General features: G+C 49.3%; 1 protein-coding gene across 1 annotated transcript in view; it reads right to left on the minus strand.

The window, feature by feature from the left end:
* The window catches only part of FBXO10 (F-box protein 10), an 85,541-nt gene that overhangs the window by 7,137 nt on the left and 62,764 nt on the right, over positions 1-15,640 (minus strand). The window contains exons 5-10 of the mRNA XM_011939444.1: positions 14,392-14,541; positions 11,303-11,439; positions 7,337-7,407; positions 4,906-5,058; positions 3,655-3,924; positions 558-871 (exon numbers count right to left, since the gene is read on the minus strand). Coding sequence (XP_011794834.1) covers positions 558-871; positions 3,655-3,924; positions 4,906-5,058; positions 7,337-7,407; positions 11,303-11,439; positions 14,392-14,541 — 1,095 coding nt within the window. The remainder of the gene's footprint in view (positions 1-557; positions 872-3,654; positions 3,925-4,905; positions 5,059-7,336; positions 7,408-11,302; positions 11,440-14,391; positions 14,542-15,640) is intronic.

Consider the following 15,640-nt stretch of genomic DNA (forward strand, 5'->3'; position numbering starts at 1 on the left):
GAGGTAGGGGTGGGCAAAAGCACCAGACAAGGGGTACCTCAAACAGCCTTGGGTGGTGGGTGGGGGCTCAGGGACTCTTCCTGAACAGACACAGCTAAGCTGCAGGACTGTAATGCAAGGGAGTCAGGGGATATGCGGGGTATATAGGGAAGAGTGTGTGCAAAGTCCCCAAGGCAGGATCTCTCTCCTCATTAAGCATCTACTGTACGCCAGGCACTGTACAAGATTCTGTTAAGGAAAGAGAGCTGAAATAGTCTGACCTTGACCTGGAGACCATGAAGATACCTCGGGAGGCTCCCAATGCCATGACAAGGAGGTGACACCCCATCCCTGGCTTCCTGCTGGTGAGCCCTTGTTCATCCTTCAGGACTCGGTTTCTCTGTCCCCTCCTGTGGGAAGTCCCACCCACATTTCCCAGGCTGAGTCCTGGCAGGAGGGATACTGTCCCTTGTAGTGCTGAGTGATTACGGTTCTGTTCTCAGCAGAGGCCACGAGGACTGTCCCAGGGTTGTGCCCTGTGTGGGCACCACATGTCACACACATGCACACATACTCACTTTAGTGTCGGACCTAGGCAGCAGCTGCAGCCCGCTGCCCCGATTGCCAATGATATCATTTTCAATGACGATGGTGCTGTCGCCCTTGGTGATAATGCCATGGCCTCTGTTGTCATAGATACCATTGCCCCGGAGCTCCACTTTGCACTGGGCCTCAACCTTGACCCCACTTTGCCGGTTGCAGGAGATGCTGTTGTTGGCCACTCGGGTGGGTTGGCTGCTCTGGGCCACAGTAATGCCTCTGTCCCCATTCGCGTGGATCACATTGGTGATGACATGCAGTGCCTCGCTGCTCTGGACATAGAGTCCTGAGGCTACGGGTGGAGGGGTTGGAAAGCACAGGGGGGTCCCAGGGTCAGCCCTGACACCACCAGTCAGGAAAAGCCTTCCCTGAATTGTGCACTCCAGGAGAACGGAGTGGAGAAGAAGAGGTAGCAACACTCAGAACCAACCCTTGAGTTCGCATCTTCCAAGCTGATGAAACAGGAGGAAATCCAGATGCGTCAACAAAACTCTGGTTCTTCTGCATGAAGTCCTTATTCAGTGTAGCCAGGGAAACATGATGTGAGAAGGCTCCTCTGGCCTGAGCTCCCACCATGTGCTTGAATGCCTCCGGCACCACCGCCATCCTACTGCCACTTCCACCTCCCTGTCGGGGTGCCCACTACCGCCTCAAGGCTGCTCACTCCCCCTCTGGACAGGCAGATCTACTCGTTAGAAGGTTTTGCTTTGCTCTCCTTCCTACACTAAGCTGGAATCTGCCTCCCTACTGTTTGGGGAAATTTTCTTCTTAATGAAAATTCTGTAATTTTGGAGTAGAAAACTTACTAAGCGAAGTAATATGTGTCAAAAATGTGTTAGAAATTTGGGAAAGGGAAACTGACGCTTGGGGTTGTGTGGACTCAGAGACACTAGGTACATGAAGAGAAAAGCCCCAAGTCAGCAGGATTAGAGCCCCATGGCTTGCCAGGAAAAGACAGCAGGGCAGCCAGACCTGGGGGCGAGGAGGGGAGGGCTCTGCAGTAGGTCCCTCTGCCCACCACTGCCCCCGCCCCTGTTGGGGCAATGCTGGGGGAGGTCGTGTGCTGGACGATGACTGGGGCCCTGCAGCAGTGTGGAGCCACAAGCCTGCAAGCTCAAATCTCTTCGTGGCACCAGCCTGTTGCTTCTCCGGGCTTGGTTGAGAACAACAAAAATAAGTATTTGTGAATGTAGGTGGCTTTGCCTGTCGTACCGGACAGACAGCATGGCCACATGGAGGAAACTCTGACCTGGGAGGGGACAGAACTCATTTTCCGAATAATTGGGTTAGGGCTGCTGGTTATCCATCTCCCTGTCCTCTACCACTACCACAGGCAAGTGCTTACCAGCCCCAGGAATCTTGTTTTGTTTTGTTTTGTGACAGGGTCTTGCTCTATTGCCCAGGTAGTAGTGCAGTGGCACCATCATAGCTCACTGCAACTTCAAACTCTGAGTCCTGAGCTCAAGCATCCTCCCACTTCAGCCTCCCTAGTAGCTGGAACTACAGGTATGTACCACCACGTGCAGCTAATTTGAAAAAAATTTTTTTTTCTCAGTAGAGATGGGGCTCTCTATGTTGCCTAGGCTGGTCTTAAACTCCTGAACTCAAGCGATCCTCCTGCCTTGGCCTCTAAAAGTGTTAGGGTTACAGGTGTGAGCCTCTGCACCTGGCCCAGGAATCTGTTCTTAATAAGCCTTCCTCCATTTCCCGACCCACCCATCCATCCTACCCTCCAACCCCCACCCCACAGTGATTTTGATAATCAGCTAGCTTTGGGAGCCCTGGAGTTAGATGAACTACACAGTAATTTTTTTTTAATTCAAGAAATATCAAACATTTTCTACTATCTTTTTTTTTTTTTTTTTAAAGACAGGATCTCACTCCTGTCGCCAGGCTAGAGTGCAGTGGTGCAGTCATACCTCACTGCAGCCTTGAACTCCTGGGCTCAAGTGATCCTCCTGCCTCCTGAGTAGCTGGGACCACAGGCACATGCCACCAGATCCAGCTAATTTTTCTTTTTCTTCTTTTTTTTTTTTTTTTAAGAAACCAGGTTTTGTTAAGTTGCCCAGGTGGGTCTTCAACACCTGGCCTCAAGCAATCCCCCCGTCTTGGCCTCCCAAAGTCCTGGGATTACAGGCGTGATCCCTGGCACCTGGCCTCCATTTTTCATCAGGTTTAGGATAACATAGATTTAAAACATTTTTATTTTCTGCCTAAGAAAGAAAACTCATTGCCAATTCAACCATGATATGCATCTCATGAGAGATGTTAAATTGTGAGAAATGTATCCTAGCATCGATTAAAAGTGTATGTGCCAGAGGTGGGATTTGGTACTGCAGGGACAGGGGCACTGAGCTGGGTGGACTTCGGTTCTTTGTCTCAAGTTCATGGCCTATCAGTGTTGATGGAACAGCCACAGAAATAAATACAGCCATGAGGCCCCATAACAAATGCCGGGGCTGGGGAGGGCCCGGTTCAAAGGAGGAAGGAATGAAGGGGTGCATTCACAGCAGGTTTTGAAGTTCAAGTTAGTTTGGGACATGTGGATGGGAGAAACGGCATGAGTGAGGTCAGCAGGTTAGGAGGCAGGAAAGAATGGATTCAAGTTTAGTGAATAAATGCAGGGGGACTGGGGATCAGGCTGGAAGTGGCTGATGAGGCCTGAGGGCAAGTTGGGATCAGTCTGAAGGCCCTGCCTGGTGGCTGTACCGTCTAAAAATTAAGGAGTGCCTCTGCTCAGCCACCCCACTGTCTGTGAAGTGAGGAGCGCCTCTCCCTGGCCCCCACACTGTCTGGGAAGTGAGGAGCGCCTCTGCCTGGCCCCCACACTGTCTGGGAAGTGAGGAGCGCCTCTGCCTGGCCGCTGTGCAACCCTCCAAGTGTGAAGTGGCAACCTTGTGTGTGATCTTTCTGCCCTCCCCAAGTTTGCATTTTTGACATTAAAGTTTACTTTTAAATTAACATTAAATTAAAAGTTTTAAATTAAAATTAAATTAAGAGTTTTAAATTGGAGAAAAAAAAAACAGTGGGGAGCCATGAAAGGTTCTTGAGCAGAGGCTGAGGGGGTACACTCACCTCCATTGTGATTAATACTGTTAGACTCAACAAGAGCTATGGTGATGGGCCGGCGCAGTGGGTCATCCTCCTTCTCCAGCTCTGTCTCCCAGAGGATGGCGTCCCCATCCTCGCTGAAATTCTCTTGAGCCCTATGGCCTCGAGGTAACTCGCTGGAGCCATCCTTCTGGCTAAACACTGCCACTCCATACAGGCCATTGTAGCTGACGTGGTTGCTGGTGACATGGGGGAGGCTGGACGACATCATCCACACACCACAGCCCTTGTTAGCTGGAACAGTGAGAGGAGCTGGTCACCGACACTGAACTCAGGTGAAGCGGCAGCTGAGTCTCCCTGAGAGGGGAAGCAAAAGCCACTGGCCTGGGAGAGAGTCCCTGACTTGCTAATGACCTCGGACAAGCCACTTGATGGCTCTAGCTGCAGACTTCACCTTCACACAAGAGAGGTCGTCAGGATCAGGTGAACCTCACAAGCTTGGCTCATTCCACACAGTGTGAAAGTGCTCTGAGGACTGTCAGGGCCACATGTCCACATCAGAAGCACATGAACCCACAGTGACAGTGCCAAGGGGGCACCAATCCTTCCCTGCATAGGAGGCAGCCTCAGTTGGAATCCCAGCCCTACCACTTGCCAGCTGTGAGACCCTGAGCAAGTTACCAAACCTCTCTCTGTCCCTCAGTTTTCTCATCTTTCAAATGGGGTTAATAACTGTGCCTCCTTCAGAAGGCAATCATGAGGATTAAATGTGATTGTGCATAGAAAGGGCCGAGCAGAGAGGTGGGCCTGAGTCACCTTTATTATCATCACTGTATTATTAGAGCTACAGTCCAGACAGATGAAGGCTCTGCCCAAAGTCACTGAGTGAGAATAGTTTTCTTCCTGCGATTATCTTGTTTTCCCATTATATTTTCAGTTCTCTGGATCAAAAGAAAGGATGAGAGGAGTTAGATGCACATGAGCCAGGGCTGAAATGGTCCTGTTCTTAAGACATGACACAACTCCTGTCTTTTGCTATTTTAAAAGGGGATAAAGCCTTCTGCTTTGCTAACCCCTGGGGTCAATCTGGACTACAACGTGATTTATAAGAGGCTCGTTGTTCTGAGAGGGCCTGGGTGACTGTGGCCTGAGAATGCCTGTTCAGATGAGGTCTTTGAGGCACGGGGAAAGGCAGTGACCTTCTCAGGACCCACAAGCTGGAGATGGAAACTGGGTTTCCTGCCTCCCTGGCCCGGTTGGGAACAAGCTCCTCACCGTAGATGGTATTTCCTTCTATGAGGCCTTTGCCTTCATCTCCCACAACCACGCCATCTGAATAGCCAAAGCAGATGAGGTTACTCCTCAGAACGGGGATTCCTCCACGGCGGATGTCCACACCTCCCCACTGATTCTCACGGATGACATTTTCTATGGAGAGAAGCAGAAAAGAAGGTCAGTACCCAAGGGCCAGCTCCAGTGCTGGCAAATAGGACTTGAACAGTTTCGATCAAGGCCACTCCAGACCAGGAGGCCCTGGCCTTACCCTGCCAGCAATTAGCACTGTAAATCTTGTCTGCTGTCTGATGTTTCAGGGACTTATCTGCTGACTCCTTTCCCCAAGGAAAAGGCTTGTGTCTATCTTGTGCACTCCTATCTCCCCGGCACCTACTTTACCCAATGGCCTTGAGGACTGATGATTAAAAATGAACTAGTTTTGGCCGGGCACGGTGGTTCATGCCTGTAATCCCAGCACTTTGGGAGGCCAAGGCGGGTAGATCACTTGAGCCCAGGAGTTCCGGACAATCCTGGGCAAAATGGTGAAGCCCTGTCTCTACAAAAAAATTAGCCAGGTGTGGTGGTGTGCACCTGTAGTCCCAGCTTCTTGGGAGGCTGGGGTGGGAGGATCACTTGAACCCTGGAGGTCAGGGCTGCAGTGAGCTATGATTGCACCACTGCACTACGGCCTGGATGACAGACTGAGACCCTGCCTCAAAAAAAAGAATAAACTAGCTTCGGTGAGTGACACTGGTGTCCAAAAAACCAACCAACCAAACAAAAAGGAAACAAAACAAAGTATAGGCCAGACGTCTGTAACCCCAGCACTTTGGGAGGCTAAGGCAAGCAGATCACCTGAGTTCGGGAGTTCGAGACCAACCTGACCAACATGGAGAAACTCTGTCTCTACTAAAAATACAAAATTGGGTGTGATGGCGCATGCCTGTAATCCCAGCTACTCGGGAGGCTGAGGCAGGAGAATCACTTGAACCCGGGAGGTGGAGGCTGCAGTGAGCCGGGACCACGCCACTGCACTCCAGCCTGGGCAACAAGAGTGAATGGAACTCTGTCTCAAAAAAAAAAAAAAAAAAAAAAGAATAAACTGGCTTTAGAGCCCTCAGAGGCAGAATGTGGCCATCTACCCACAATCCTGTGAGAAGGCGCTAGCCTCGCTTGTCCTTCTCAGCCTCAGCTCTGAACTCTGACCACACCCATCCCCTCCTCCTCCTGGGAGCCACCATCTCTCAGGGGTAGGTGAAAGAGTCATGGGTCAGAAGGGTAGTCCATGACACTGCTGCTCCAACACTGGCAGGGAAGACGCAGCCTCTTGGGACTGAGGTGCAATGGCTCAGGAGCCTGTGTGACTGGCCTCTTCCTGTCTCCATGACCCCACTGCAGGCCCCTTGTGCACCACACTCCAGTCCCACAAGTGGTGTCCACTCGGCCATGCTAAGTCTGTTCTCATAGGCGGCCCTACACGGAAGGTTCTTTCCCAGCTCATCCAGCCACTCCCACTCAGGATCTGGCTTCCTTGTCACCTTCTCAGAGGGCTGCCCTGACCACACAATCCCAAATGCCCGCCCAGTCCCTCTATTGCCTTAATTATCCATAGAGCACTTGTCACCCTCAGATAGGATGTTTTCTGCTCATATATGTAGGCTTTATTTATTCGCTTCCTCTCCTAAAATGTCAGTGGCTGAGAGCCTCGTTCACTGCTGCAACTCTAGCTTCTGGAATACGGCCTGTATGCAACGCGTGCTCAATCCAGGTCTGGTAAGTGCAGTCAGGGGGATTCCCTGGACCAGTATTTGTGGAATCCCTTTCATATCCCAGGCCTGGCTCTGCTCTGTGCTGAGGCTACATTGATGTACCAGACAGACTTGACCCTTGCCTTGTGGAATTTACCGCTTTATAATGGAGGAGACGGACACCACAAACCACTAAGAAATTAAGTCAAAGGCCCTAGAGAGGAGGCATCCTGGGTATAGTGAGTGTATCTGTGTACGATGGGGAAGTCAGGGAAGGTTTCCCTGAGGAAGTGACAATTAAGCTAAGATCCAGAGTATAAGCAGGGGTTAGCCGGGTGGAGGTTTCCAGAGCGGGTGGAGGTTTCCAGAGCAGGCAGAGGTCCGAACAAAGACCGAGGAGGGATTCGGATAGGTGGCTGGCATCGGTGCTTCTGAAACATCTGTGAGCCACCTGGTGATGGCCTGTCAACTCCGGGCCCGGAAGAAGCAGACACCCACTCTGTGCTAGGCCCTCCTGTAAGAAGCACAGCCACCATGCAGCTGGCGTCCCTGAGCTCCAGCCCACAGTCAGAGAAAGAGGCCATCGTCTGTGGGGTAAAGGAACAGTGTGAGGTCCTGAACCTGCGGGGTGACGCCAGGGGACCTTGGCCTGGCTGCCAGGTGCCAGGCAGTTCCATCCATACCTGTGATGAGGCCTTTGCCATTCTCATTCACTGCTATGCCAGCAGCACGGCCCTTGAAGATGTGGTTCCCGCTAAAGTGGAAGGAGAACAAAACAAAGAGGTGAGCCCAGGCCATCAATGTCATGCTTCCAGGAGACTGCCTTCTTTCGTGGAAACCCTGTCTCTACAAAAAATCCAAAAAATTAGCCAGGTGTGGTGGTGTGCACCTGTAGCCCCAGCTTCTTGGGAGGTTGGGGTGGAGGATCACTTGAGCCTCCCTATGGCTCAAGTCCACAGCGACATAAAAGCATTTCCTAAAGTCCCTTTATCATCCAGGCATATAGAAATGTTTAGTTGTCACTGGGACAGCTTGACCAAAAACTAAACCCCCAACTATGCTATACACGCACAATGATATCCAGTTCACTGTAGCCTCACTTGACGGTCATCTACATATATATCCATGCATATATATATATATACACATATTTTTTGTTTTGTTTTGTTTTTGAGGTCTTGCTCTGTTGCCCATGCTGGAGTGCAGTGGCACAATCTCAGCTCACTGCAACCTCCACCTCCTGGGTTCAAGCGATATTCGTGCCTCAGCCTGGATTACATGTGTGCACCACCACATCCAGCTAATTTTTTGTATTTTTTGTAGAGATGGGGTTTTGCTATGTTGCCCAGGCTGGTCTCAAACTTCTGGCCTCAAGTGATCCGTCTGCCTCAGCCTCCTAAAGTTCTGTGATTACAGGCATGAGCCTCCGCGCCTGGCCTTATATGTATTTTATCCAACCCTCAAATGTTGGAGCCAGAAAATGTTTACAATGTTTTTTTAAGACATGGGTTCTCGCTATGTTGCTCAGGCTAGCCTCGACCTCTTGCACTCGAGTGATCCTCCCACCTCAGCCTCCCAAGTAGCTGGGACTACCGGCTTGAGTAACTGAGCCCTGGCATGTTTTTACTATAAATCTCACCTCCAGAAAGGATCCGTGGCCACTTGGAGAAACGTGTATGTGTGTACATGGGGCAGGCAGAATAAAGATACAGGAGGGATGAGAAAACATTTAGAAGAAGGGGACAGATCAGCGTACTAAGAGCCCGGGATGGGATATTAACTGCAGATGAGCACAATTTGAGTCCTGTGCTTCTCTGCATCCAAGGAAAAAAGAGAAACATAATAGGTTGTGTAAGTTTCTGTGGCAAAAATATATGCTATGGTTTGTCTCATCCAGGCCATTTCAGGGATCTTAAACTTCATTCTGTATCCTGCTCCAGACTCTTCTCTCTCATTGCAAAGAAACAAAGGAAAAAAGCACAACTTATTCTCTCAAGATGACTATGTTTTATAAACCTGACACTGATCTGATTAAGGTATTCCTCACCCAAAACTCTTTAATGGTTCCCCAGCATCCCCAAGGTAAAGCCCAGACTTTTCAGCTTGGTGTATTAGTTTCCTATTATTACTATAACAAACTACCACAAATTTGGTGGCTTAAAACAATACAAATTTCTGTCTTTCAGTTCAGGAGGTCAGAAGTTGAAAATGGGTTTCTCAGGGCTAAAATCAAAGTGTCAGCAGACCTGTGTTCTATCTGGAGGCTCCAGGGAGAATCCATTCCTCATCCTTTCCAGCTCCTAGAGGCCGCCTGCACCTCTTGGGCTGTGGCCTCATCACTCTGACCTCTGCTTCTGTCTTCACATCTCCTCCTCTCTTATTTATTTTATTTTATTTATTTTTTTGAGATGGAGTCTCACTCTTGTCACCCAGGCTGGAGTGCAGTGGCACGATCTCAGCTCACTGCAACCTCCACCTCCCAGGTTCAAACAATTCTCCTGCCTCAGCCTTCTGAGTAGCTGGGATTACAGGCACCTGCCACCACACCTGGCTAATTTTTGTATTTTTAGTAGAGATGGGGTTTCACCGTGTTGGCCAGGCTGGTCTCGAACTCCTGACCTCAAGTGATCCGCCCGCCTTGGCCTCCCAAAGTGTTGGGATTACAGGCATGAGCCACCGCACCCGGCCCCTGCTCTCTTAATCTGATTCCCCTGCTTCTTTCTCATAAGGGCCTGTGGTTACACTGGGCCCACCTGTATCATCCAAAATAACCTCCCTTCATCTTTCTCCAAGGCCCTTCACTCAATCAAATCTGCAAAGTTCCTCCTGCCTTGTAAGGCAACGTATGCACAGGGCTCAGGGACTAAGACATGGACATCCTTGGGGCCATTATTCTGCCTATCACGCTTGGCATTCAAGGCCCTCTGCCGTCCAGCAGCAGCCTGCCTTTGCACTATCCCTCTGGCATCTCGTGCCCGGACACACCACATTTCTCACCATTTTCTCAGACATACCCTGAATTTCACTGCCTCTGGCCCAGAATGCCTTTCCCCTGGCCATAAAATCGTATTTATCTTTGAAGCACAACTCAAATGTCAGCTCCCTGACATGCTCAGCTGAGATCACGGCTGAGCTCTTCAGGCAGTCTGCACGAACGCCTAGTAAAGTGGTCATTTTGGTGAGTCTTCCATCATGGCTGTGTGAGTGTGTGTCCGTCTCCAGCATGAGACTGTCAGCTCCACGGGGCAGGGACTGTTCTTGTACATGTTGTATATCACTGCCCCATTATACAGGGTGGCTGGAATGTGTGTTCAGTGAACGGCACACATACATACAAATACTCTTCTGTTCAGGCAATAATGCAGAAGAAGGGAAAGAGCTCTATGACCACTAATTGTTTTTAGTAAGCTGTCTGTAACAGTGAAAAACAGGATTATGTTCCATAATTTTTGAACCAGCAATTAGGTCTGGTTCAAAAATTATGGCATATCAAAATACTGGAATATGGTGAAACTTTCCAAGGTGATGAATATAAAGGCCATGCATGCAACAACATGGAAACAAAGTACCTATGGAATAATGCAGGGGGGAAAGCGCTCTGAATAGACTTGCTGCCCATTAATGCCAGCTATTCTCCTAAAGCACAGACATAACTGTGTGAGTCTTCTGCTCAGAGCCTTTAATGAGTCCCTGCTGTGTAGACAGAACAGGCTCCCCAGCCTCAGCTTGGTCTACGTAAGGCCTTCCTCATCTGGCCCAAGCCTTTCTTTCCATCATTCCTTTCCACTCTGCTGTGTGGCACAGATGGTCTGCCACAAGGACATCAAGGGTCACGCTGCGGTGACCACAGGGCCCAAGATATGCTGGGACCATCCCAATTTAAAATATTCTATAGCACTGTCACACCATGTCAGATTTTTTCTCAAGCCACCATGAACGGTTTGCTAACCCCTGAATCTGCTGTGCCCTGCTGCCTTTGCTCATGCTGTTCCTGTTACTAGGAACATCCACCGACCCCTCCCTGCCCCCACCTGCATGAGTCCAAGTTTTACCCATATTCCAAAGTCTGACTCTGATGCTACCTCCTAAATAAGGCCTTCCCACATCCTCCTAGTCAGAATGAGTCTCTCCTTCTGGTACCACTCTGACAGCATTTATCACAGTCTGCCCCATACTAGAGCTGCGACGGCAGACAGGGTCCCAGGACTGCCACTGCCGCCTCCCACCTATCACTTATGTCAGTCCCTGACCATAGCATGCTTTCGTGCTGAGGCCAGGGCCAGCACCAGGATGTTGACACAGCTCCCCCAGTCACCACTAGCAACTAACTGAAATTGTTAGGTGAGCTGAAATCTATGTTCCATTCCTGCCTTGGGGTACTTCTGTGCCCATTTCTCCAGGCTAGAGTAAGCTCCCAGGGAGCAGACTCTGCCCATGTTGGAAGTGCTCAGTAGTGACTGCCGAATAGAACGCCCACACAGAGTTAACTGGAAGGGCACATAAACATCCCCTGTTACTGGCGTGGGATGATGAGTGAAGTCTCTTCTCTGCTTGCATCTGTACAGTTGTTTCCGTAAAGAGTGTTTTCAAATGGAGGAGAGCCGGGGAGGAGGTTAACAAAGACAAAGGAGGGAAACAGCAGCACACACCTCACGACGGGGTTTCCGTGGTACAGGATGTAAATGCCAGCCTCCTTATTGGAAAAGATTTGATTGTTCCGGATGATGCCTTTCCCATTGCCAAGGACGACAATGCCAGAGCGAAGGCCATGGTGGATCTGGTTACACTGCAAGTGAAAATGAGACACCACAGAAGCCAGATCAGACATGCCAGTGAGAAGCAGAGTGCCCAACTCCGCCCACATCTCCGCGACGGGATGAACACAGTGGAAAAAATGACGTCACTGTAAGATCCCTAGCCCGTGACAAAGGGAACGGGTCGTGCTGCCACCATGCCCTTCCTGCACCAGTACACACATCAAAACCTGTAAGGGAGACTATGAAGATTGGAGTCTTTGCTGCCCAGCCTCTTAGGAGGGCTCTTGGTCTTCACCTGCAAGGCAGGCTACCGAAAGTTTCAGAGCCTCTAATGAGTCCCCCAAACACACAATCATTTGGCCAGGCCATAACTTCCAGGGTCCAGGGAGGCCATCTCTTGGGGAAGGGCAGCACCCCAGGGCAACCAAATGCTGGCCAAGTGCAGTCCTAAAGGGGCCACATCCACAGAGGGGTCCGAGTCATTTGACTTCTAGTCCTTTCTCATTTAGGAAGGGTCAGCGGGAGATGCAGACACTGGGGTGCCAAGCTGTCCCATGGGCATAAGGTCTTAGAAGGTGTATGAGCTACAGGATGCCAAGAGATATCTTTCTGTTTTTTGTTTGTTTGTTTGTTTTGGTAGAGACAGGGTTTTTGCTTCGTTGCCTAGGCTGGTCTTGAACTCCTGGCCTCCAGTGATCCTCCCATCTTGACCTCCCAAAGTGCTGGGATTACAGGTGTGAGCCACCACACCCAGCAAGATATTCATTTCTGATATCTCTTTGTGCGAATGGGAAAACAGGTGCAGGATTATATAGTACATTTGTGGAAGAGCCAGATCTGAAGCCTAGTTTTTCTCTTTCCCATTCCAGTTAGTTGCTTTTGCACAGTGACTTAAAATTTTTAGATTAGAATAATAATACCATTGTCTCACTCTAATTGTTAATTTATAGCGGAAGGGCAATTCTATACTTTGTAAATTGGTAAGTTAGCTGTATCTCTTCCAAAACGATTTCACAGAAATAAAGTTCTAGTTGATTTTAAAGTGTTTCGTGTGCAAACTCTCCTTATTCTTACTCTTTCTGGATTTTTCCTGAAGGATTTGGTAGGCTCATCAGGGTAACCACTGCCTAAGGGAAGTCTCGCACAGGGCTGAAGAGCTCCGAGAGGAGTGCACAGTGGTGTTTCCATCCGTACACCCTTTTACAACGCCAGGACTAAAATGTGCCACTCCCTCCCCCTCCACCTGCTGTCCCTCTATCCTCAGAAGGGCAAACCCCTCTCATCTCTCTAGCCAGACGGGCAATAATTTCCTAAGCCAAGGCCATGCATCTACCAACAGCTGCGTGGCAGAAACATAGTGAGGGGAAGGACACACTGGCCTGCTGGGTGTATTTTCTTTTTCTTTTTCTGAGACACGGTCTCGCTGTGTTGCCCAGGCAGGAGTGCAGTGGCACAATCATGGCTCACTACCATGCCGTAGTCATGGCAGCCACGACCTCCTAGACTCAAGCGATCCTCCCACCTCCCACCTCTGCCTCCCAAGTATCTGGGACTACAGGTGTGAGTTACCATGCCCAGCTAATTTTTAAAATTTTTTGTAGAGACAGGGTCTTGCTGTGTTGCCCAGGCTGGTCTCAAACTCCTGGACTCAAGGGATCTTCCTGCCTTTACCTCCCATAGTGCTGAGATTACAGGCATGAGCCACTGTGCCCAGCCTTCTCTCTGTATCTTTATGGGCAGTCAAGATATAATGGGTTCAGACATCACCCTTGAGTCAGACTGCCTGGATTCAAATCCCAGCTCTGTCACTAGGTGTAGGACTTTGGGCAGGATCCTCTGCCTCTTTGTGCTCTATATCTTTACTACAAAATAGGGATAATAATAATTCTTCACGGGGTTCTGTAAGCATTAAATGATAAGTAAATATCTACAAAGTGCTTAAAAAAGTATCTGGCATATAATAAACATTATGCATTAACGGTGGCTATTATTTTTTCAAGCCCATAAAAAGTCTGTTACAGGCCGGGCGCGGTGGCTCACGCCTGTAATCCCAGCATTTTGGGATGCTGAGGCGGGCGGATCACGAGGTCAGGAGATCGAGACCATCCTGGCTAACAGTGAGACCCTGTCTCTACTAAAAATACAAAAATATTAGCCGGGCATAGTGGCGGGCGCCTATAGTCTCAGCTACTCGGGAGGCTGAGGCAGAAGAATGGCATGAACCCAGGAGGCGGAGCTTGCAGTGAGCCAAGATTGTGCCACTGCACTCCAGCCTGGGCGGCAGAGCGAGACTCCATCCCAAAAAAAAAAAAAAAAAGTCTGTTACATTTCCCAACTTCTGGGAAATCTGTCTCTCAGTACACATGTAACAAAATTTCTCCCACACCCCATAAATCTGTGTAAAAACAAAACAAAAAACCCCCAAACCCCAAACCTGCCTCTCAGGAAGAGCCAGAGCAGAAAAGGAGCTGGTCTCTCATGTCACTGGCCACATACTCTAGGATTTTAAGTGGTTTTCACACTGGTAGAAAATCAAACTCAATATGGCCTCACAATAACCATAAAACAAATAATCTTCAGAACTAAATATCCGAAATGTGCTTTTATACAAATGAATAAACTAACTTGGTGGGGTTCGCTGCTGTTGTTTGTTTTTGGATCCAAGTGTCTTTAGGGCAGACATCATTCTCTTTATCCTTATCAAACTCAAAGCCAACCACAGCATATGAGGGCTGAGGGCCCAGTGAGGTTTTCCTGTCTTTCTGGTCCTCCTCCTCATTAATGGAGAGATGACCAGAAAATGACTTGTCCAAAGTCACTAATACACAGAGAGAGACACAGAGTCACAAGGACACACAGAGCAGGAGCCACCTGCAAACAGGAAGCATGTAAATACAAGAGGGCCATGTGTATTTAAATATCCTCACAAAAGGTTTCTGAAAACCAAGAGTCACCCTGAATAGAGAACGAACACAAAGTACCAGTATGAGTGGGTTGGACTTTTTCCGGATGTCTACACCAGCCTCTGCATTGTGGTAAATGTTGTTGCCGGCAATCAAGCCACCGCCCTCCAAGCGAAGAAAGATGCCTGATGCTCGGCAGCGGTAAATGTCGTTCCTGAGCATGATGATCTAAGCAGAAAAGAGAAAGCCATTTATTTTCCTGTTACAAATATTTTCTTAGAAACCACTAGAGGAACAGCTGAGTCTTTTCCTCACCACCTGATCCATGCAGTTTACCCCACAGGTGAAACGCCTCAATGCTGGCACAGCCGTGCTCCTGCTGTGTGCTCCCAGGACACAGCCATCTCCAGGCCCTGCCTGGCTTTGCCCTGCAGGCTCCTTAACAGTCTCACATTGGGTTTTTTTTTTTTTTTTTTGAGACAGGGTCTTGCTCTGTTGCCCACGCTGGAGTGCAGTGGCACGATCTTGGCTCACTGCAACCTCCACTTCCCAGGCTCAAGTGATCCTCCCCACCTCAGCCTCCCAAATAGCTGGGACTACAGGCTAATTTTTGAATTTTTGTTTATTTTTATTTTTATTATGGATGTGAGCTGTAGTAATTTTGTTTTTAATTTTTCTATTTTTTGTAGAGATGGAATCTCACTATGTTGCCCAGACTGGTCTGGAACTCTTGGGCTCAAGCGATCCTCCCACCGTGGCCTCCCAAACTGCTGGCACTACAGGCATGAGCCACCACACCTGGCCCACACTGGTTCTTCAACTAAAACCTGGACCGAAGCATGGCCCTGTGCTCCGTATTCAGAACCTGCAAGCAGCACAGCTGGATGATGGGATAGAAAGGACGCTTAGGGGAAGATGGGATTGAGTGGTCTTCAAACTCTACATGCACTAAGGTTGCGTGAAGATTTCCCCAGGGGTCAAGGGTGCAGCTACTTTTAATGAAATAAAATTCCAGGTCCACCATTTCCAATGCACCGCCACTAAAATCCACCTGTCTGAGATGGCATGGACAGTAAGGTACCACACAGGTTCTCCGCTCCCACCTTCCCTTTCACTTTATAAAACAAAGAGCTGTTCTTCCACATCCTAAATCTTTCATGGTGTGTCACCTTGGGGTGGAAAACTACTGAGACTCCAAACCAAGGGATGATTAGAAATACTGGTATAACAGGGGGCCGGGTGCGGTGGCTCAAGCCTGTAATCCCAGCACTTTGGGAGCCCGAGACGGGCGGATCACGAGGTCAGGAGATCAAGACCATCCTGGCTA

Source organism: Colobus angolensis, unplaced genomic scaffold (genome assembly GCF_000951035.1).
Source record: "Colobus angolensis palliatus isolate OR3802 unplaced genomic scaffold, Cang.pa_1.0 Scaffold181, whole genome shotgun sequence".
NCBI classification, from domain to species: Eukaryota; Metazoa; Chordata; class Mammalia; order Primates; family Cercopithecidae; genus Colobus; species Colobus angolensis.